At 42.9% G+C, this 25,356-nt stretch overlaps 1 protein-coding gene across 3 annotated transcripts in view; it reads right to left on the bottom strand.

Moving 5' to 3' along the window:
• Nucleotides 1–25,356, bottom strand: part of LOC124551221 — a 97,142-nt gene that overhangs the window by 65,221 nt on the left and 6,565 nt on the right. For 2 of the 3 annotated variants that reach the window (XM_047126213.1, XM_047126212.1), the window contains exon 3: nucleotides 11,580–11,687. The exons of the other annotated variant lie outside the window; for it this stretch is intronic. In XM_047126213.1, the coding sequence (XP_046982169.1) occupies nucleotides 11,580–11,687 (108 nt within the window). The remainder of the gene's footprint in view (nucleotides 1–11,579; nucleotides 11,688–25,356) is intronic. 3 annotated transcript variants of the gene reach the window in all.

Raw genomic sequence — 25,356 nt, forward strand, 5'->3', positions numbered from 1 at the left:
AATTGTAAATAGCCTTTCGCTCCCTGTATTTTACACCTTTAGAATTTGAAAGAGAGTATTCCAGTCAACATTGTCAAAAGCTTTCTCTAAGTCTACAAATGCTAGAAACGTAGGTCTGCCTTTCCTTAATCTATTTTCTAAGGTAAGTCGTAGGGTCAGTATTGCCTGTTCCAACATTTCTACGGAATCCAAACTGATCTTCCCCGAGGTCGGCTTCTACCAGTTTTTCCATTCGTCTGTAAAGAATTCGCGATAGTATTTTGCAGCTGTGACTTATTAAACTGATAGTTCGGTAATTTTCACATCTGTCAACACCTGACTTCTATGGGATTGGAATTATTATATTCTTCTTGAAGTCTGAGGGAATTTCGCCTGTCTCATACATCTTGCTCACCAGATGGTGAGCAAGATGTATGTAACATCAATACTCGATGTTAAAAAATTTCTCTTCTTCAGAATCTCTTTCCTTGCCATCGCCAGTCTACATTATATACCCTCTCTACTTCGACCATCCGCAGTTATTTTGCTCCCCAAATAGCACAACTCATTTACTACTTTAAATGTCTCATTTCCTAACCTAATTCCCTCACCATCACCTGATTTAATTCGACTGCAGTCCATTATCCTCGTTTTGCTTTTGTTGATGTTTACCTTACATGTTCCTTTGGGGCCTGATGACCTCAGATGTTAAGTCTCATAGTGCTTAGAGCCATTTGAACCGTATCCTCCTTTCAAGACACTGTCCATTTCTTACAACTGCTCTTCCGTGTCCTTTGCTATCTCTGACAAAATTACAATATCGTCAGCAAACCTCAAGGTTGTTATTTCTTCTCCATGTATTTTAATTCCTACTCCAAATTTTTCGTTTGTTGCCTGTACTACTTGTTCAATATACAGTTTGAATAACATTGGGGATAGGCTCCAACCCTGGCTCACTCTCTTCTGAACCACTGCTTTCCTTTTCTGCCCCTCGACTCTTATAATTGCCTTCTGGTTCCTACACAAATTGTAAATAACCTTTTGCTCCCTGTATTTTACTCCTGTCATCTTCAGAATTTGAAATGGACCATTCCAGTCAACACTGTCAAAAGCTTTCTCTAAGTCTACAAATGCTATAAACGTAGGTTTGCCTTTCCTTAACCTAGCGTTTAAGGTAAGTCGTAGGGTCAGTATTGCCTCGAGTGTTCCTACATTCCAACGGAATCCAAACGGACCTTCCCCGAGATAGACTTCTGCTTTTTTTCCATTCGTCTGTAAAGAATTCATGTTAGTATTTTGCAACCGTGACTTATTAAACTGATAGTTCGGTAATTATCACAACTGTCAACACCTGCTTTCTTTGGAATCCGGATTATTATTCGTGACATCTAGTGGTCAATTCCGGCATTGTATAGGGGTGTCTGGATACTTCCGATCATATAGTGGAACTCTCTTAGGTGTGCGATTCCAAATAGTAGCTAGCTAGTCCACTATTAGAACCATTTTCTTGGCATCGGGTCACTAGCCCCATAACGGTTTTATCCTTGGTCACATTTTTGCCATTCAGAATAGCGCAATGAATCAGACTTAGATTTCACTAACTCGTTCGGGGACGAGAGTCGTAAATACCGGATGACTACAGCTTCCTGAGTTACAGCTTAACTTTACTCAGGCGGAACAGCTGAGTGCGCGGATAAATTCTTCTGCGTTACCTCGGTTTACACACACGCTTCCGTAATTATCTGTTCTCAAAATAGCAGTGTGTAGCTGACACGTTTGCGAAGTTCAGTAAATATATAGACCAGCTTAAGTAGTTTAGTCGGCAGTTGGTCCAATATAAATTTTATGCCACTAAACAGGAACAACGCTCTCGTGGACGGTTTGCGGGTTTAAATCGCTTCAGTGTACGACCATGCGGTGCATCTGACCTGTGGTCGTCACACGGTGGCACTGGCAGCAGTCCACATATGCAGAGGTGTGTTGGTGCATGACAGAGTACGCTGTAGCGAGTAAGTGTGCAGACGTTTTCAGATGTGTTAATGGTGACTGGGTGTTGCAAATGGCTCAAATAACACATATTGATAACGTTATGAGGGGTAGAATACTAGGGTGATTGCAGGCTGGTCAAACACAGCAGGTCATACCACGGGCCCTCCGTGTGCCACAAAGTGTGATCTCAAGATTATGGCAACGATTCCAGCAGACAGAAAGCGTGTCCTGGTGCTACAGTACGGGACGTCCACATTGTACAACACCACAAGAAGACCGATATCTCACCATCAGTGTCCGCAGACGGCCACGGAGTACTGCAGGTACCCTTGCTCGAGACCTTACGGCAGCCACTGGAACAGCTGTCTCCAGACGCACAGTCTACAGACGACTGAACGGAGATTGTTTATTCGCCCGGAGACCTGCAAGGCGCATTCCACTGACCCCTGGTCACAGTAGAGCCCGTAAAGCCTGGTGTCAAGAACACAGTACTTGGTCGTTGGAACAGTGGTCAGGGTTACGTTCACACACGAGTCCAGGTATGGAATGAGATTTTCACTCTGCAGCGGAGTATGCACTGATATGAAACTTCCTGGTAGATTACAACTGTGTGCCGGACCGAGGCTCGAACTCGGGACCTTTGCCTTTCGCGGGCAAGTGCTCTACCAACTGAGCTACCCAAGCACGACTCATGCCCCGTCATCACAGCTTTACTTCTGCCAGTACCTCGTCTCCTACCTTCCAGGTATAGTCTGAACAGTGATTCTCGCTGGGTTTTCATCTGGCATGAACTAGTAACCTGATACCAACCCCTTAATGTCCTTGAAAGGGGCCTGTATGGAGGTCGTGGTTTTATTGTGTGGGGTGGGGTTATGATTGTTGCACGTACACCCCTGCATGTCTTTGACAGAGGAACTGTAACAGGTCAGGTGTATCGGGTCGTCATTGTACACCAGTATGTCCGCCTTTTCAGGGGTGCAGTGGGTCCCACCTTCCTCCTGATGGATGACAACGCACGGTCCCACCGATCTGCCATCGTGGAGAAGTACCTTGAAACAGAAGATGTCAGTCGATTGGAGTGGCCTGCCTGGTCTCCAAGCCTAAATCCCATCGAGCACGTCTGGGATGATCTCGGTCGACATATCGCTGCACGTCTTCAAACCCCCACGGCACTTCAGGAGCTCCGACAGGCAATGGTGCAAGAATGGGAGGTTATACCCCAGCAGCTGCTCGACCACCTGATCCAGAGTATGCCAACCCGTTGTGGAGCCTGTGTACGTGTGCATGGTGATCATTCCCCGTATTGATGTCGAGGTCCATGTGCAGAAAACGGTGGCGTTCTGTAGCACATGAGTTTCGGGACGGTTTTCTCAACTTATCACTAATACCGTGGACTTATAGGTCTGTGTCGCGTGTGCTCGCTATGTGCCTGTGCTATTAGCGCCAGTTTTGTGTAGTGCCCCGTTGTGTGGCACCACATTCTGCAATTATCCTTAACTTATGAGCACGAGTGTAGATGCGCGCCTTTCCCATTCTGCAGCTCACACTGATACTACATGCACCGTGCTTGAGTCTGACTTGCAGTCATTCCTCGCCAGGTGGCGCTGCTACCGCCTGGACGGGTTTATATCAGTGGTAGGTCAGTGGTCGTAATATTCTGTCTGATCAGTGTACACAATTTGTAGCTTTAACGCTCGTCTTATTGTGTTAAACCTTTAACATAAGATTACAACTCTTAATGAGGATAACAGCATTTTAAATTTTTAAATCGCATACATATTATAAATGCGGAAGTTTGTGTGTATGTTTGTTACTCTTCACGCTGAAACGGCTGGACTGATTTGGAAGAAATCTGGAATGGAATTAGCTTACACCCTGAGTTAACACATAGGCTACTTTTAGAAGTGTCTAGTACGAGGCGTGTTTTTTAAGTAACGTCCGTTTCGTTGTAAACATTAGTAGTTCGCGCGCATACCGAAACGAGCGCGTGCGTCGTGTACCGGCATGCCTCGGGAACAACTGTGCTCAGCTCTGTAGCTAACCTGTCGGTTATGTTCTGTGCTTTCAAAATGTTTAAGACTTTCAATTCGCCCGCCGCGTGTGATGTTCGCTCAGTGATACGGTTTTTGTCAGCAACGAACCTGTCTGCTGCAGAAATTCATCGACAGTTTTGCTAAGTGTACGGTGATACTGTTATGAATGAAATCAAAGTGCGTAAGTGGGTACAAGAATTCGAAAATGGCCGTAACAACGTCCATGATGAAGACCGCTCCGGTCACCCTTCTTTGATTACAGACGATTTGGTGGCTTCAATTGAAGCGAGGATTCGTGAGAACCGGCGCTTCACAATAACAGGTCCCTCAAACGAATTTCCTGGCGTGTTGAGATCAGTGCTTTACAACATTGTTTCTGAACACCTAAAGTGTGCTGTTAGGTCCCGAAACTCCTAACAGAGGACCAAAAAAACCATAGGTTTGAGTGTGCGGTGAAGTTTTTGAATCGTTATCACGAAGAAGGTGACGGCTTCTTGAGTCATATCGTAATTGGAGACGAACCATGCTTTTCACAGATCACGCCCGAATCGAATCCTCACACACTCGCCTGTAAAGGTGAAGGCCAAACAGACTCAGTCCCAGCGCAAAATCATGGCGTCTGTGTTTTGGGATATGCATGGTGTTTTGTTGGTCGACTTCCTGCAACGAGAAATCATTATCAATGCAAAAGAAAACTGCCAAACCCTGGCGAAGCTACGCAGAGCGGTTCAAAACAAAAGACGTGGCATGCTGACAAAGGGAATTGTCCTTCTCCATGATAATGCAAGACCTCAGACTGCAGGTCAGGCCCGCGATTTATTGGACAGTTTTGGCTGGGAAGTCCTCAGACAACACCTCAGTAGCAACCGTTACAATAATGACGACGATGTGAAAACGGCAGTGAACTCTTGGTTATCGGAGCAGGCGGCTAGTTTGTACGAAGAGGGTATTTTAGAACTGGCTGAGGAATGCATTAAGTTTAGTGTAGAGATTTGTTTTTTACTGTTTTGACAAATGAAATAATTATGTACACAAATCTAGGTGAGCAGAAATATTCCTCCGGGATAAAATCATCATTAAACACAGTAACAGTGTAACGTATGCATGTGGCAATATTTTGCAGCATGTAAAATATTCTGGAAGTGCGTTGGATTGTGATATTATTGGGATCACTATAAATACATTATGTGATCAAAAGTATCCAGACACTTGGCTGAAAATGACTAACAAGTTCGTGGCGCCGTCCATCGGTAATGCTGGAATTCAATATGGTGTTGGCCCACCCTTATCCTTGATGACAGCTTCCACTCTCGCAGGCATACGTTCGAACAGGTGCTGGAAGTTCTCTTGAGGAATGGCAGCCCGTTCTTCACGGAGTGCTACAGTGAGCAGAGATATCGATGTCGGTCGGTGAGGACTGGCACGAAGTCGGCGTTCCAAAACATCCCAAAGGTGTTCTATAGGATTCAGGTCAGGACTCTGTGCAGGCCTGTCCATTACATGGATGTTATTGTAGTGTATTCACTCCGCCACAGGGCGTGCATTATGAACAGGTGCTCGATCGTGTTGAAAGATGCAATCGCCATCCCCGAATTGCTCTCCAACAGCTGGAAGCAAGAAAGAGCTTAAAATATCAATGTAGGCCTCTGCTGCTATAGTGCAACGCAAAACTACAAGCAGTGCAAGCCCCCTCCCTGAAAAATACGACCACACGATAACACCATCGCCTCCGAATTTTACTGTTGTCACTACACACGCCCTGCCATCGAATCGCCACTTTGTGTACCGTGAGTCATCACTCCACACAACGTCTTTCCACTGTTCAATCATCCAATATTTACGCTCCTTACACCAAGCGAGGCGTCGTTTGACATTTACCAGCGTGATGTGTGGCTTATGAGCAGCCACTAGACCATGAAATCCAAGGTTTCTCACCTCCCGCCTAATTGTCATAGTACTTGCTGTGGATCCTGACGCAGTTTGGAATTCTTGTGTGATGGTCTGGATACATGTCTGCCCATTACACATTACGACACTCTTCAACTGTCGGCAGTCTCTGTCAGTCTACAGACGAAGTCGCCCTGTACGCTTTTGTGTTGTACGTGTCCTTTCACGTTTCCACTTCACTATCACATTGGAAACAGTGGACCTAGGGATGTTTATTAGTGTGAAAAGCTCGCGTACAGACGTATGACACAAGCGACACCCAATCACCTGCCCACGTTTCGAAGTCCGTGAGTTCCGCGGAGCGCCCCATTCTGCTCTCTCACGATGTCTAATGACTACTGAGGTGGCCCATATGGAGTATCTGCAGTAGGTGGCAGCACAATGCACCTAATATGAAAAACGTATGTTTTGGGGGCGTCCGGATACTTTTTATCACATAGTGTAAGAGTGAAGGACAAACGTTGAAGGTGGCAGGTATTCATGTGGGCACACAATGTTTTCGGCACGGACACATCTATACTGGCTGCTCCCGTGTATCGAGAGGGAAATCACTCTATATATATACTACGCAGACAGCAAAGAAGTCTAGGGACGTATGACAGTAGATATCTGGCTACCCATAAACAGCAAGACAATTACGGTCTTTTCCGTGCTCGACATGTCGCAGTCGTGAAACTATTTACTCCCTTTCCTGGCACATTTTGTAAGTCGCTACTCAGCCGCGTTAGAATTTTTTTCCTTCAGTGAACGATTTGGTGTTTATTCATTTATTTTTCGGTGTCGCGCGGTTTGCTGGGTCGCAAGAGTGGATCGTGCTTCAATATCTTGAACAGATAACTTTTGTAATGGCGCATGGGCGTGGAGAGTGAGTTTCGGCATTAATATTTCTTTATAAACAACTGTTTAACCGCGGATAATGCTGAGAGGCGCAACTAGTTCGGTCGATAATCATATGAAATACTGAAAACCAAGCACGGAAGCCTGAAGACGCGACTGGCCATTGTTGCCATTTTATCTGTTTAATAGTACGGTAACTTTTTTCATTTTCTCCGCTCCAAGGAGCAGAACACAGCATGCTGTTTCAGACCCTGTCCATTAGAGAGCCATGCATCTTTTCAGCCTGCCGACTTCTGTATCAGATGTCCTTTTCGCGTAATGAATAACTGCAAATTCGTAACTTAACTGCGCCAAATTCCGAAGTTGTTGGGGACTTATTTTTGACGTTTTCACTCGTTAAAAGTTTACTCTTAGGTTAGAGAAAAACTGCGTTTAATATATAATGCATAATTGTGAGCTACATTACTCACTAACTAAATGAAACGTCAACTATCGTTGAAGGTTACATGGTTACCTCATATACAAGTACAACGACTAACTTCCAAACACTAGCGACATTGTGCTGTATTTAGAACTAAGGAATGAGTATGAGTTGAAGTTTCTATGAGGCGAGAATGTACCGGAATTTGTAGGGTCGCGAGATGAGCCACACTGATCTTTCGTAGCCGTATTTTGGGCAAAAGTGTGGCTTATATGCGGGATGCTGTTGCCTCATGCCCTGGTTTTCATGGGATGTCCCTATTTTTGGGCTTCTCATGCCCCGTGAACGCGTAAGCCTTACACGGGACGCCGAATGTCCCTGCTTTTGCTAATAATTGGAAATATGATGCCTATTCACTTCAAAAATGGTTGAGTACATGGAAGTTCCGAAATTAGTTTCCGAACGAGTCGAAGGACCAAGCCCAGAAAGTTAATACGGAGCGCCAGGAGGTTGCGTTCAGTCTACGTACTAATGCAGGCATGGGCAACCTGAGGGATCTACGCCGAATCGCCGATGGGGAGTGGGACAATCTGGCCCAACAGTGCCTTGATGAACTTTTGGATACTATGCCACGACGAATACAGGCATGCATCAATGCAAGAGGACGTGCTACTGGGTGTTAGAGGTACCGGTGCGTACAACAATCTGGACCACTACCTTTGAAGGTCTCGCTGTATCGTGGTACAACATCCAATGTTCATGAGCAACAAAATGGGCGGAAATATGTTTACGTTGATCTCTATTCCAATTTTCTGTACAGGTTCCGGGAATCTCGGAACCAAGCCGATGCAAAGCTTTTTTTGACGTGTGTATATCATGTGCAAGCGTCTTCATCTCTGAGTAACTATTGCCATCCACATACGTTTGAACATGCTTACTCTACAATGTTTACCCGCTGCACTTATTTATAACACCGAAATGACGATTCTTAGATGACTAAGGTTGTGTCTTATCATTTGCTCTCTTCTTTTAGTCAAGGTGTGCCATAAATATGCTTTTTCCCAATTGGATTCAGCACTTCTTCATTAGTTACTCGATTTACACATCCAGTCTTCAGCATTCTTTGTATCGTCACGTTTCAAAAGCTTCGATTCTCTTCTTTTCTGAACTGTTTATCGTTCACATTTCGTTTCTGTACAAGACTACACTCGTTACAATTACTTTCCTAACATCTATACTTACATTCGATGTTAACAAACTCCTACTTTCCACAAATGCTTTCTCGCTATTGGCATTGTGTATTTTATATTCTCCCTACTTCAGCTGTTGTCAGTTATCGCGCCTTTCTACACTGCTGGAAATTGAAATAAGAACACCGTGAATTCATTGTCCCAGGAAGGGGAAACTTTATTGACACATTCCTGGGGTCAGATACATCACATGATCACACTGACAGAACCACAGGCACATAGACACAGGCAACAGAGCATGCACAATGTCGGCACTAGTACAGTGTATATCCACCTTTCGCAGCAATGGAGGCTGCTATTCTCCCATGGAGACGATCGTAGAGATGCTGGATGTAGTCCTGTGGAACGGCTTGCCATGCCATTTCCACCTGGCGCCTCAGTTGGACCAGCGTTCGTGCTGGACGTGCAGACCGCGTGAGACGACGCTTCATCCAGTCCCAAACATGCTCAATGGGGGACAGATCCGGAGATCTTGCTGGCCAGGGTAGTTGACTTACACCTTCTAGAGCACGTTGGGTGGCACGGGATACATGCGGACGTGCATTGTCCTGTTGGAACAGCAAGTTCCCTTGCCGGTCTAGGAATGGTAGAACGATGGGTTCGATGACGGTTTGGATGTACCGTGCACTATTCAGTGTCCCCTCGACGATCACCAGTGGTGTACGGCCAGTGTAGGAGATCGCTCCCCACACCATGATGCCGGGTGTTGGCCCTGTGTGCCTCGGTCGTATGCAGTCCTGATTGTGGCGCTCACCTGCACGGCGCCAAACACGCATACGACCATCATTGGCACCAAGGCAGAAGCGACTCTCATCGCTGAAGACGACACGTCTCCATTCGTCCCTCCATTCACGCCTGTCGCGACACCACTGGAGGCGGGCTGCACGATGTTGGGGCGTGAGCGGAAGACGCCCTAACGGTGTGCGGGACCGTAGCCCAGCTTCATGGAGACGGTTGCGAATGGTCCTCGCCGATACCCCAGGAGCAACAGTGTCCCTAATTTGCTGGGAAGTGGCGGTGCGGTCCCCTACGGCACTGCGTAGGATCCTACGGTCTTGGCGTGCATCCGTGCGTCGCTGCGGTCCGGTCCCAGGTCGACGGGCACGTGCACCTTCCGCCGACCACTGGCGACAACATCGATGTACTGTGGAGACCTCACGCCCCACGTATTGAGCAATTCGGCGGTACGTCCACCCGGCCTCCCGCATGCCCACTATACGCCCTCGCTCAAAGTCCGTCAACTGCACATACGGTTCACGTCCACGCTGTCGCGGCATGCTACCAGTGTTAAAGACTGCGATGGAGCTCCGTATGCCACGGCAAACTGGCTGACACTGACGGCGGCGGTGCACAATTGCTGCGCAGCTAGCGCCATTCGACGGCCAACACCGCGGTTCCTGATGTGTCCGCTGTGCCGTGCGTGTGATCATTGCTTGTACAGCCCTCTCGCAGTGTTCGGAGCAAGTATGGTGGGTCTGACACACCGGTGTCAATGTGTTCTTTTTTCCATTTCCAGGAGTGTATTAGCAAAATTCGTGTGCTACTTTTAGCATCATTGCTAAGTCTCTGATTTAATTCGACTATATTCCGTTTGTCGTTGTCTATCTTACAACCTCTTTTCAGACTCCTTACGTTCAACTGCTCTTCCAGTTCCTTCATTGCTCTCACAGATGTGGAGGGTGGGGCAAATAATAGTGGCCCGAAGAACAGAGTTCCAGTGTAGGTTAAACACAGCACAGGCAAGAAAATACAGTACTAACATAGCTGCAGTTGAAAGAGACCACCATTCATCTTTGGGCATTTTTGGGGCCAGGTCAGCAAGTTTCTGAAGACAGGTCGATAATCACACACTGACAGATCAGGTGGTCTGTGTGACCAGCTAGGGCCGCGAGCAGACTGGCCTCTGCTGACAACTCTGTCAGGAGTCAAGGTTGTGTAAATGTGCTCCAAGATTCGGTCGGCTGCATGGGCAGTTGTTCCATCCTGTTGGAAGTAACTGCAGACCTTTTCCTCCGTTAATGCTACCACAAATTCACATCCATTCGTATCCACTCGTCCGGGCCATTTTTATTTGCCTCACCTGAACAATCTTGTCTGAAAACCTTAAAGTTTTCATTTCTACTCCGTGATCTTTTAATTCCCTTTCCAGATTTTCTTTGGTTTATTTTCGTTTGTTGAATGTAAAAACTGAATAACTTTTAGGATAGGCTACAACCCTGTCTCACTCCCTTTTCAACTACTACTTTCTTTTCATGCCCTTTGACTCTTTCAGCTGCAATCTGGTTTCTACACGTGTACTAGTCATAGATAACCTAACCTAACCTAACCTAACCTAACCTAACCTTTCACTCCCTATACAGGGGGTGTCTCAGGAGGAGTTGTCAGTATTCAAGGATATCACAGGAACGATCATCGAAGCAATAAAGTTTAGTAAAAATGGGAGTTGAAATGAATACCTTAAGAGTTATGAGCACTTTTTCATTTTCGATACTGTGAAACAAATCCCTTGTACTGCAAGCTCTTTGCCTTCCATACTTTTAGAGGTGGTTGTATGGACCAAAGCAAGAAAGAAAGTCCAGTACACATGCGCCCTAAAGCACATACTTTAAGAGCTACGAACACTTATTCATCTATACTACTGAGAAACACATCTCTTCTACTGTACGAGTGTTTATAGCTCTTGAGGTATGAATTTCAGAGTCCATATTTACCAGATTTTTCCGTTTCAAATGATTGCTTTCCTGTCATATCCCTAAATACTGAATACTCCTCCTGGGACACCCTGTATTTTATGGGTGCTAGCTTTAGAATTTCCGACACCGGAAATGCTATTTTTCTTGTATTAGGAACTTCATTGCCGAAGTCAATATGGAACAATTATTGATTCATCACGGAACAGTAGCAAAAAGAATACTGCAGATCGCAAAGGGCTTCGTGACGCCCACCATCAACCGGCGCGTTGTCTCAAGTAGTCAGCTGCGTTCCTCGCTTGTTCGAATCGGGCTATTTTCATCTGGGGCAGCGTGCAGGTAAGAAAAAACCACTGGCAGCCCACGTCAGCAGGGGCAGCCACAGACACCTCGGAACACAAACAGATGTTACAAGACCAGGCGCGATAGTCACCTCTGAAGCAATGTCTGTCGTTGCGTACGTAGCCCCTGTCGCAACTGCAGTAGCCATGATAGCAGTTCTGATGGTCGTAGCAGGTCTTCGTCTCCGAGCATTCGCTGCCTGAAACACACCACCCTCTCATATCACATTCATTTGCTCCCTCCGGTAGAGAGAACAATCCGGATAACATTTAATTTTAAATTAACCCTTTAATTGGCAATTTTGCTCTCAACCAACATCGATTTTCAGTAGTCATTGTAGAAGCACTAGCAAGGGAACCTTAAGACACGTAACGATTTATCGACCGACCGAACAATAGACAACATACTGTCCCTCTTATAGATATTCTTCACGTTTACAAGATCTGAAGATAGTTGCCGTCTGCAGTTTCGTGCAACAGTACGATCCACATCTCAAATATACTCGAAAACATCATGTTCGAAGATTTGAATATCCAAGTGCTGCTAAGTACGATAAAGAGAGAGAGAAATCGATATTGGTAGTTTACTTCCGGCTTTCCTACAATGCGGGTATGTCGTGAAGTGCGCCTTGATTTAGTTCTTGCGAACGAGTAGATACTACGCGGATCTGGCTGTGATCACAATGGCACCGACATCGGTGGATTCCACCCGTAGCATTCCCCATACGAAAGAACATGTGAAATTGTGTAAAAAAAACATTCACAACAATGATATGACGTGTACAGTATATTATGTGATGCATTGCAAATTATGTGACATTTGTAATATTAGAGAAGCTTTGCACGAAAGTAATAATAATCATTACTGTATGAAGTACCGGAAAATAAAGCATGTGGTGCTGTCATATTAATCGCAGAAAGAACAATTAAATATCATCTGAGGTCTCCATGCTATTCATACTATTTAAAAGAGCCGATAAAAAAAGTTTACTCTCTCTGTTAGTAGCTGCTTCTGTGATCGGTCGAATGTAATATAATGGGTAGCGTTCATCTCACGCTAGGCGAGGAGATCTCTACGTCATAGTGACGCAACCCTACGTCATCGTGACGTAAGTAAGCCTAAATCGACTACATTAGTACGTATATCGATCAATCTATGCAGTTGTACCACAGATGTTGCACGTTAACGTGAAAGCTAAATGTAAATACATTAGTACGATCGAAGTAACAGCAGTTGTGTGCTATGTTCATCCCAGTTGAATTAGTTATTAAACTCGAATGCCCACAATTTTGGATGTTACTGCGTGTTGAATGTCTGAACGAAGGAACCATAACAAAAGTAAAAAAAAGAAACGCTTGTAATTTTTTTTAAATCCGATGAATCGTCCATAAATTATGTGGACAGAAACGTGAAACAATTAATTATTAAGCTGTAATCTAAAGAATTTGGGATGTTATTGGGTATTTTCTAAACATAACGAAAGGCAGAAAAAGCTTATAGTCATTTTTTAAAAAATCCCGTGAATCGTACATGATTGTGTCGACAGAAACGTGAAATAATTAATTATTAAGCTCTAATCCCAAGAATGTGGGATGTTATTGTGTGTTTCATGAACATAACGAATATCTGAACGAAGGAACCATAACCATAACGAAATTTAAAAAAAAACGAGTAATCATTTTTTAAAAATATCCGATTAATTGTGCATAAATAATGTTGATAGGAATGCGAAATAGGGAGAAATTAAAGTGTTTCGTATTTTTATAAAAGCCAATGGATTGCACATAATTCTTCTGGGCAGAAACGTTAAACCGAGAAATTTACGTAGTTCCAAAGATAATCCCGAATATTGCTGCCATTTTAATTTTGCCTTCATGTTGTAGATCACCTCAGAAAATTTTGCTCTTCAGAAATAAGTTATTGCTGATGATTATAATGTACTGAGCTGTTTATAACACACGACATTATTTTTTTTATACGCTGTATACTCTTAAAAAAATGATATTTCGTCTATAATTGTCGCTCACATTTTAATATGTAAGCAGTATCAACTATAAAAAAATAAGTTTCCTAGTAGTTCCCAAATGATGTTTAACACTGACTGTCACAATGGATGAGCTACTTGACAAAATAACCTCAACAGCCTTCAGTTTTTAGCAGCCTCAAGTCATGTTTCATATGCGATGGTGGAATACTGTGTTAGTTTATTCTCTCAATAGACATGGTATCAATTTTGGGGGTGTTTGGCATGATTAGTGTCGCCAATTCCATACTGCCTATGAGTCATACAAAAAGTATCTGAAAATGGCAACAGCACTCACTCACTGCTTTCAGTTGCTTAAAATGCTGGTAAATGTGACTTGTCTGTCACTGTTTACTCACAATATACAACGTATAAAGAAAAAATAATGACGTGTGTTATAAAGAGGTCAGTACATTATAATCATCAGCAATAACTTATTTCTGAAGAGCAAAGGTGTCTGAGTTGATGTACAACATGAAGGCAAAGTTACAATTGCAGCAACATTCAGAATTATTTTTGGAACCACATTGATTTCTCAGTTTAACGTTTCTGCCCACAAGACTTACGTGCAATCCATTGGCTTTTATAAAAATACGAAACACTTTAATTTCTCTCAGTTTCACGTTTCTGTCCACATGATTTATGCACAATTTATCGGATTTTTTAAAAAATGACTGGACGCTATTTTTTACTTTCGTTATTGTTATAGTTCCTTCGTCCATACATTCAAGAAACACACAATAACATCCAAAATTGTTGGGATTACAGCCTAATAAGTAATTAAACTGGGATGAGCATACCACACAACTGCTGTCACTTCATTTTTACATGTCTATTTACATTTAGCTTTCACGTTGTCGGTATAACCTCTATGGTACAACTGCACATTCCATATAAGTACTCATGTAGTCTATTTAGGTTATTTACGTCAGGGTGACGTAGCGTTACGTCGCTATAACATAGGGTTCTCCTCATGTGGCGTGAGGTGAATGCTACCCATGTATATAACTATTTCAACTGCACGAAAGACGCGCAACTAGAGTGAAGTAATTGGAATATTTTCTTTTCCAGCACTGCTGCGGACGAGAATATTGTCTTTCAAATCAGTTTTTTTCCAGTTGACTGATTAAATATAACACGGGTAAGCTTTAGGCTGAACTTTCGTAGGAACATAGAATCCTGTTTGGAGAATTGGAACATTTTTCTCAGTTAAAAGCATTTACATAACGAAGTCAGATTAGTAACATCAGAACTGCTAGTATTTTCAGCTTTTTTAACCAGGGTAACAGTTCTTCATTCACCATTATATGAGAAGCTTTACACTTCTCTCCAACATACGTATAAGACAACCTCTTTCTATAAAAGAAGAAAATTATTATCATTTCAAGAATCAATCTCATGTGGAAGAGATAATAGTAATATTTATTTTAGTCAAGTTTAAAGATTATTTTTCAAACAATAAATAAACAATTAAATTATATCCAGAAACAGGAGATGCAGTATACAACGAAGACCGATATCGACCTTAAGACGGGCGATCTTTTCAAATCAGTACGCCAATACGTGTGCCGTCTCAATGCAACCGATCTCAGTCGCCCGAACGTACAGACTTTGGACGACTATCGGTGAAACTCAATTCAATTTGTTTTCTTCTGTCGAAACGGCCGACGCACGTGCAAAACATCGAAAGTGAGAAATTTTTAAGTTTAACGTAAGAAAGGCGGAGTTTGTGGCATCATGAGGAAGAGAAAGGTAATTACAGGGATATGTTTCGGAGTCTATGATCTGGAAACGGTACTTTATTGGATACTAAAAAATTAGAAAAGCTTAAAAATTTGATTATAATTAATTGAACATTACCTTATATTACATTATTCCTTTTCTGCGACTGTCTAGCCATTTTAGCCTAATGTCTATACTTGATGTAGCATGTCATCTGCAACACGGACAAAATCTGTATCGGAAATTTAAGGTCAAATTATAACCTCAAAAACATTATTGACACTTGAAGTTACTGTAGTGAAACCTTTATGGCAGGGGTATACCACCTTTTAGTTTACCTGGCCCACGTTGGAAGAAGGCGAGTATTTTTCGGGCGCACATAATATACAGGGTACATATAAAATCCGGAAACACTTTCAATTATTTATCGCACAAGAACTGAACATTGGACAGATGTCATACATATTGCATTTCGAAGATAAACTCTGAAAGGTTTTTTTTTTTTTTTTTTTTTTTTTTTTTTTTTTTTTTTTTTTTTTTTTTACATTCGATATGCAAACCATGAGTGACCCGGCAGACGTCAATACAGTAATCGAATTCTTGCCATACCCGTCCCAGCATGGCATTTCGACTATGACAGTCGCTTCCCGTATTCCCTCTCCGAGCTCTGTTACATCACGTGGTAGATGCGGTACATACACCAGATCTTTAATGTGTCCCCACGGGAAAAAGTCACACGGAGCGAGATCTAGTTATCGTGGAGGCCATTACATGAAACAGCTGTTCCCTTCTGTAGCACGGCCAATCCATCGATGCAGCAGCTCCCTGTTCAGGTACCCACGAACTTCACGATGAAAATGGGGTGGAGCCCCATCCTGCTGAAAGATGAACGGAGAGTCCGACTGCATTTGAGGCGTCAGCCATTGCTGCAACGTGTACAAGTAGGAATATCCAGTGACAGTGCTCTCGGCGAAGAAAAATGGCCCGTACACTTTTCGACGCGACAAGCCACGAGAAACATTTACCTTTAGGGAATCACGCTTAAATTCAGTGCATTCGTGTGGATGCTTTGTACCCCAGATTCGACAATTATGCCTGTTCACTTTGCCATTAGTGTGAAAAGTGGCTTCATCGCTAAAAATTAAGCGATCAACAATGCCATCCCCATCCTCATTCAATTGTTGCAACTGCGAACAAAACTCAAAAGCTTGTCTTTGTCGTCATCTTTGGCTTCCGCACTAGCTCCAGTTTGAGTGGTATCATAGACAGCTTCTGTCACAGGACTTCCCACACTGTCACTGGAGTCATTTCGAGTACATGGGATGCACGACGAACCGATTTCTTTGGACGTCTTATGAATGTCTCTCGCACGTACTCCACATTCACTTCACTCACACTGGTACGTCCGCAATCTTTGCCCGGCACAAGCAACCCGTCATAACGAATTTGTTGTGACAGTGGTAAATGGCCTTCCTTGGTAGTGGCTTCTTACCGTATTTGGTTCTAAACATCCGTTGAACAGCTGTAGCACACTTGTTTTTGTCGAACTCCAGCTCGCTCCGCACCTGAACTCGCCATGTTTGCGACTAGCGCCGACTATAGGCAAATTACCAAACTACACTGTGGCGGTATACACGAAAAAAAAAAAAAAACTTTCAGGGTTTCTCTTCAAAATGACATATGTATATCTGTACAATGTTTGGTTCTTGTGCAATAAATAATTGAAAGTGTTCCCAGACTTAATGTACACCCTGTACTTAACCTCGCCTATAACCGCTGAGAGAGAAAGCCGATTGTGTGATAGATGGTCACTTGTTGGAGCACATTGACAGCTAGCTGCTTAGGGTCGCATGCGGGCCCCGGGTCGAACAATCTGCTTTATGGCTAGTGATGAGTGGGCATTAGCTGTCTACTAATTAATATTGCTGCTTACTGGAATTTTCGTGTCAGTGAGATGGTAATTCTGTTAGATAAAGTAGATTGCAAATGTGATGTATCTGTTCCCACATTTCTGTGCTTTAGCTGTTCAGAGTAACACATTGCAGGATTCTTTCATATGTATGCTGAATGACAGTCACTGACGGTTGATTGAAATGTGTTTGTTATGCTGAATTTATTTGAAGTTGTGCAGAGTGTTTGTATTTTGGTTTCCAATAGCTGGGCACGCACAAGGGGTTTTTAAAGGATATTTTCGACTTTCTGCATAATCCGTAGCCCCTGCCTGTGCGTTACTGGAGGGGATCTGCAGTTCTCGAGACCACCACGCAAGCTGGGCATACATGTTGGATTTCCGTGACAGAACGCGTCCAGAAAGTCCGTGAGTTTTACTGTGGTCTTTGGTTACTACAAGTATAGTGAACTGGTGGACCAATGACCACATCGAGAATCTTGTACAATTCTGTTGTGATATACCTTGTTTGTAACTGTGGACCAAAGCGTTGCAAATCTAAGCTAGAAAATTTGAAATAAAGTTTCAGAGAAGAAATTATTTATTTGTGTGGCCATATTTTCCGTAGTTGTTTTATAATTATTGAAAGTATTTTAAATCCATCTTTGCAGCTACGGCTTAAGAAACACTGATGCCAAACGAGGGAAACCTCAAAAACTTACGAGCAGACACAGTTTCCTGATGTGAGCGGAAATCATATAGACGAGGGTCATTCAATAATTAAAGAGACAAATTAGGCTGAGGAAAAAAATTGTTAGTAGGGCAAGTTTGGTACTTTTATGGCTTCAAGTTGGCATCACTGGGCTAAGCCCTGATCAGCTGATGTATCGACATTGTTTTGTTTATAACCTCAAAAAAACATTTCAAGATGGCGAGACCGCTTGAAACGTTCACATTAGTTGAACAACGTTCTGTTATTCGGTTTTTACTTGCTGAAGATGAGAATGTCTAAAACTTGTGGTGAAGGTTGTATGAATCGTGCAAATTTTTACAAGTAGGTAGAGCAGTTCAAAAAAGGAAACAAAAATATGAAAAAATGTAAAATTCACGTTCTGGAATAGCCAAATTCAGCAAAAGAATCACATAAAATTTTTAGGATTATGGGTGGATGAGCATCTAAGATGGAGAAAACATGTACAAATGCTTAACAAAAAATTAGGCAAGTACTGTTACATATTAAGAGTACTTAAATATTGCTGCAATACCGAAACAGTGTTAAGCGCTTATTATGCATTCATGCATAGTCTACTGAAGTACGGAATAGTGTTCTAAGGAAATATCTCTTTTGCTAAGGAGTCTTTTAAGCTCCAAAAGAAAACCGTAAGATTAATAAGTAATGTTGCTTACATAGCACCATATAGAGGTATCTTTAACGAATTAAAAATCATAACTTTACCATCTATATTTATATTTGAAAGCATATGCTTCATTAAAAACCACCAAGTTTGAGCTTTGAATAGTGAGAGCCACCATTATCAAACAAGGAACTGCGATGACTATCATAAGGATGTGCACAGAAAATCGATATATCAGGACAGTGCTGTTTACGAACAAAAAATCCTGTACAATGCATTGCCAGATAGCATCAAAAAATACCAAACAGTAATACATTCAAAAAAAGAACTAAAAGATCTACTAATAAATAACAGCGTCTACAGCATTAACAAATGCCTGGAATTTTGCTCAAATCTGTAGGTCTGCTTCATAACTCTCTAAACAAAAATTCGTAATTATCAACCATTCCTAGATAAAACCAAACTTCTTTTATCATTGTATGTATGTAATTATGCACCACGCTTTTGTGCTGTATGTTACTATGACTAGTTAACTAAAGTACTGGTATTTTATAGTTTTAGTAAAATCGACCAAGGGGTTTCGCAAGCTTTTATTCTATCTGTATTTACGTAAGCAGAATAAAGTTTCTGTTATAAAGATGTGTTGATACCAATGATAAGATTTTATACATGATGTAAAGAAGTAATATTTTATACTGTTCTGTACTTTCACAAGTCCAACAGCATGAATGTGCTAATACTGGCGGTAAATAAATAAAAATGAATAAATAAATAAATAAATAAATGATCGCGACTCAGTGACTGACGAACACCGTTCTGACTGACCAGTTACAATTTCAACTCCCTCACTTGAAAGTGGGATTGATGACATTATTCCTGCAGACCGCCGTGTGACTGTGGAAATGATAGTTAATAAGGTTCAAGTTAGTACTAGTGCAGTTCATATCATTATCTGTAACAAGCTGAGGTACCGCTAAACATGTGCAAGATGGGTCCCTAAGAAGTTGACACGACTACACAAGGAAACAAGGTCGAGGATATGCACAGAGCTAAAGGGACGCTATGAAAGAAAAGGTGAGCACTTCGTGAACAAAATTTTAACTTGTGTTGAAACTTGAGTTAACTATTATCAGCCAGAATCAAAAAGACAAAGCATGGAGTGGAGGCACACCAATTCAAGAAAAAATTCAAAACCCAAGCATCAGCAGGAAATGTCATGTTGACGGTGTTTTGGGATGCTGACGGTCCAGTTTTTTGTGATTATCTCGAAGAGCAGCGTACAATGAACAGCCAATACCACTCGGATTTGCTTTTAAATAACGTGAAGCCAGCCATGAGAGAGAGAGACGTCGTGGATATCAGAGGAGAGGTGTGATTCTCCAGCATGACAACGCACGTCCTCATATTGCTCAACCAACCCGTGAAACCCTCGACAAAATGGACTGGGAAGTACTCCCTCATCCCCCTTACAATCCTGATTTAGCACCCAGTGATTTCCATTTGTCTGGTGCGCTGAAGGAGGCATTAAGTCGGAAGAGGTTCCAGGACAACGAGGACATGAAAAGTTTGTGGGAAATTGGTTCAAACATCAAGGAAAAGTGTTCTCTGCAACCGGAATAAAAAAAGCTTGTAGCCAGTTGGAACAAATGCACAAATGTTCAAGGGGATTATGTTGAAAAGTAGAAGAAGTATTGTTTTGTAAAAATAAACGCTTTTTTCTCCAGACCGGTTTGTCTCTTTAATTATTGAATGCCCTCGTAAAATATCGCAAATAAAATCAGCACCTTTTACAACGAACTGTTATTGGACGTAGAAAGGTAGCCAAATTGTAGACACGTGTCATTACAGACCACTAACGAAGCCCGTCTGGCGACAAAAGTAAGCATTTTCTTGTAGTTGCAAAGACAAATTTAAAATACCTTAAATAATTTGGGAAAAGAGTCAGAAAGGTGTAGGTCTCTTGAAAGGAGCGAAAAAGGGATAACAGACGGAAAATCTTCGACTAAAACAGATGTAATATCCGGCGTTCCGCAAGGAACTGTTATAGGCTCTCTATTGTTCCTGATCTATATTAACGACATAGGAGACAATCTGTGTAGCCGTATTGATTGTTTGCAGATGATGCTGTCATTTACCGTCTTGTAAAGTCATCAGATGACCAATACGAATTGCAAAATGGTTTAGATAAGATATCTGTATGGTGCGAAAAGTGGCATTTGACTGTGAATAAAGTAAAGTGTGAAGTTATTCACAAGAATACCGTACTAAAAGAATTCTGCTAAATTTCGATTACGCGATAATTCACACAAATTCGAAGGCTGTAAATTCAACTAAATATTTAGGGATTGCAATTACAAATAACCTAAATTGGAACGATCACATGCATAAAGTTCTGGGTAGAGCAAACCAAAGACTGCGATTCATTGGCAAACACTTAGAAGGTGCAACAGGTCTACTAAGGAGACTGCTTACACCAAGCTTGTCCGCCCTGTTCTGGAGTATAGATGTGCGGTGTGGGATCTGCATCAGGTGGGACTGACGGATGACATCGAAAAAGTACAGAGAAGGGCAGCTCGTTTTGTATTATCGCGAAATAGGAGAGATAGTGCCACAGATATGATACGTGAATTGGAGTGGCAATCATTAAAAAAAAAAAAAAAGGCGTTTATAGTTGCGACGGGAGCTTCTCATGAAATTTCAATCACCAGTTTTCTCCTCCGATTGCGAAAACATTCTGTTGGCACGCGCCTACATAGGGGAGAAATGATCATCACGTTAAAATAAGAGAAATCAGGGCTTGCACATAAATATTTAAGTGCTCATTTTTTTCGCGCGCCGTTCGAGAGTGGAACGGTAGAGAGACAGCTTGGTGGTTCATTGAACCCTCTACCAGGCACTTTACTGTGATCAGCAATCACGTAGACGTAGAAAGGGTGAGGAGGGGTGTGTGAATTGTAACACAGTAGTGAGTGCAAATAAAAATTTGCTTGTGCTATATTCATTATTGTATAAGGGGCAGCCAAATGAAAACGAGACAGATGGAAAAAAAGAAGTAAGTTGTTTATTACTTTAAAAGTAATCTCCTAATAAATTTATCCCACTGTGGGACAGGTGGCCCAGGCGTTCATGGAAAAATGTTTGCGGATCCTGCGGAACCATGAATTTATTCAGGCATGCACCTCTTCATCCGAAGCAAATCGTCAGCCAAGACTGTCTTTCTTCAGGGATACAAAAATATGAAAATCGCATTGGGATTTTATGTGGTATGTGTTACAATAGTGGTTCCGTAGGCAACCGCGAACATTTTTCCATAAAGGCATTGTCTGTCTTGTCTCACAGTGGAATGAACGTATTAACAGTTATGGCGACTACTTTTGAAATAGTAAACAGTTTATTTGCACCTGTCTCGTTTTCATTTGTCTGCCCTTATGTTACCCATAACTGTTTCACGTGCATTATTTTACAAGTGTTACTGGACGTTGCAAAGGATCAACAGCATATCGAACCTTCGCGATTCTCAGAGGAATGTCCACGCATCTGAATCAGATCCACATGTCTGTAATGTTGCCTTTCAGCGATCCACTTCCTGACTCATTTTCTTTCGAGAAATATTTGATTACATAGCCGGCGACGGCACAATTTTCTTCATACTATCGTCCACGTAACGTCTTCTTTACAATACAGAGTTTCAGAATTCGGAAATGTGCCAATGTTAAAGAATATCTCAAAAACGCTGTACTGTACATCGTACAATCGGCGAGACGTAGTCGCAACTCTCGAAATCCGTCGTCTGTGGCATTTTGTTTGTCGAGCATACACCGCAGTCCTAGGTCCGCGGATAAATCACGAAAATCCACCGCTTTACGTCACATACGAAGGGATCGGCATCCGAACAGATGTGAGGCACTAAATCCGACGGGTGGGTGCTGCATGTATACTGAATGGTTATTGTCTGTTATTCCAATAACATCCTTAATGGAGTAGATTCTATCCTAATCTTAGGCCGGGTTCACACACGCGACAGAAGTGTCGCCATAGCTAATGACGTACTTTAGTTGCATATGTGAACTCCCAGTTTTTAATGGCGCAACTTAACCGAAGCAACTTTTATCACGCCTCAAAAAGTTGAGCTTGGTTATACTTCGTTGCGCCACTTTCGTACCACCTGGTGGCAATATTTCTAAAGATTAGCATTATGTCGCAGTTATCGTAGAGTAATTTCAGCACCACTCCATTCGATTTCAGTATGTTTTTATTTTATTTCTGCAAAAGGTGGTACTACATGAGCAGCAGCCTATGTTTGATTTTCTACAGCAGCAGTGTGGGTGTGTGTCTGTGTGTGTGTGTGTGTGTGTGTGTGTGTGTGTGCAAACCAATGACGCATACCACAATCTTAAAAGATTTTTGGATAAATAAATACACACATCAGAAAAGTTTTGCATCATCCCGGTTCCTAGAACTCCTAAAGATAGACGTTGACTGTGGATATTGTAGCACAGACAGTCCCTTTGACTGTTCAGAGATGTCACTAAACCCACCCAAAGATGTAAACAACCACGCTTGAGCAGCTCCTATTAGACGGACAGCCGATCAGTTCCAGTCATTCCACCAGGAAGGAGGTACACAGCTCGTGTTGTCTGTAGTTCAGCAGTGCCTAGACGGTCAATACGGCGGTTCGATCACGTCCGCATTGTTAGTTTGTGCCAGGAAGGGCTCTCAACAAGGGAAGTGCAAAAATGGTGCAAATGGCTCTGAGCACTATGGGACTTAACATCTGAGGTCATCAGTCCCCTATAACTTAGCACTACTTAAACCTAACTAACCTAAGGACATCACACACATCCTTGCCCAAGGCAGGATTCGAACCTGCGACCGTAGCGGTCGCGCGGTTCCAGACTGTAGCGCCCGGAACCGCTCGGCCACACCGGCCGGCCAAGGGAAGTGTCCAAGGTGTACTACTGCAGTGGATGACCGCTACCTATGGATTATGGTTCGGAGGAACCCTGGCAGCAACGCCACCGTTTTGAATAATGCTTTTCGTGCAGCCAAAGAATGTCGTGTTACGACTCAAACTGTGCGGAATAGGCTGCATGACGCCGCAACTTCAATCCAGACGTCCATGGCGAGGTCCATCTTTGCAAACACGACAACATGCAAGGTGGTACGGATGGGGCCAACAAAATGCCGAAAGGAACGCTCAGGATTGGCATCACGTTCTCTTCACCGACGAGTGTCGCTAATGCCTTCAGCCAGACAATCGCCGAAGACTTGTTTGGAGGCAACCCGGTCACGCTGAACGCCTTAGACACACTGTACAGTGAGTGCAGCAAGGTAGAGGTTCCCTGCTGTTTTGCGGTGGCATTATGTGGGGTAGACGTACGCCGCTGGTGGTCATGGACGACAATTCGCGCCGCCATCGTGCGCATTTTGTGAATGACTTCCTTCAGGATAACGACATCGCTCGACCAGAGTGGCCAGCATGTTCTCCAGACATGAACCCTATCGAACATGCCTGGGAGAGATTGAAAGGGGCTGTTTATGTACCAGGTGACTTACCAGCCACTCTGAGGGATCTACGCCGCTGCAGTCCTGGACTGTGCGGCTGATCCCGGCGGAGGTTCGAGTCCTCCCTCGGTCAAGGGTGTGTGTGTTTGTCCTTAGGATAACTTAGGTTAATTAGTGTGTAAGCTCAGGGACTGATGACCTTAGCAGTTAAGTCCCATAAGATTTCACACACATCTGAACATTTTTTTTTTTTTATCTACGCCGAATCGCCATTCAGGAATGGGACAATCTGTACCAATAGTCCTCGATGAACTTGTGGATAGTATGCCACGACGAATAGAGTCATGCATCAGTGCAGGAGGATGTGCTACTGGGTATTAAAAGTACCCATCTGTACAACAATCTGGGCCACACCTCTGAAGGTCTCGCTGTATGGTGGTACAACATGCAATGTGTGGTTTTCATGAGCAACAAGATGGGCGGAAACAATGTTTATGTAGATCTCTATTCCAATTTTCTGTACAGGTTCTGGAACTCTCGGAACCGAGATGATGCAAAACTTTTTTTGATGTGTGTATATAAACTTAATATATAAAAGCGAAATAGTGAGCCGTATAAACTTCATGATTTGAGAGACCAAACATTCCATCAGTTGTGGATTATACGTAGGAAATAGCTCCTCAGTGTGATATGGCAGCTATTAAACCAAAAATTAGTTATTTTAAATGCCCATATTAACGAATACAACAAAATTCTAAAATTTTGGAAGAGTGGCGTGTCTACATATGATATTTGCATGTCACTGGAGACCATTTCCGTGTCCGAATGTAGTTTCTGTTATAAAGGTATTTTTGTCCATGATTTATCCCTGTGCAAAATCTGTTTTCGGATCCAACACTTGGATTTCGTCTATCTTGTATTTAACTCTTGATACAGGTCTGAAAGGCCATAACCTGCACTATAACGTTCATATCCGCTCATATGGTTTAAATTGACGCCATATTGAAAGCTGTGCAACTACGCAGAATTTGTGGCGTCCCGTGTGAACGGTAGCTCACGATGCGACTATAGAAAACCACAAGCTGTGACGCCACATTAGATACGTTTATGAACCCGGTTAACATATTTGATGCCACAAATTGACAAAGGTGATCGGACGCTCCGTGACTGAGCTGTCAAGAAGGTGTCTGGCGACCGTTGTCAGTGCCACTGTGAACAGCCTCGATTCACACGAGTGAGTACACCCGCAACGCCAGAAATTTCTGGTTTTCCTAGGAGCAGTAATTTTGCACCGCGTGAACAGGATAGGGCGTCTTGCTAGGGCAGGAATACGTAGCACATTCCCATTTACCAAGAAAATGAAATTGCAAACACA

This window comes from Schistocerca americana, chromosome 9 (genome assembly GCF_021461395.2).
Source record: "Schistocerca americana isolate TAMUIC-IGC-003095 chromosome 9, iqSchAmer2.1, whole genome shotgun sequence".
Taxonomy (NCBI): Eukaryota; Metazoa; Arthropoda; class Insecta; order Orthoptera; family Acrididae; genus Schistocerca; species Schistocerca americana.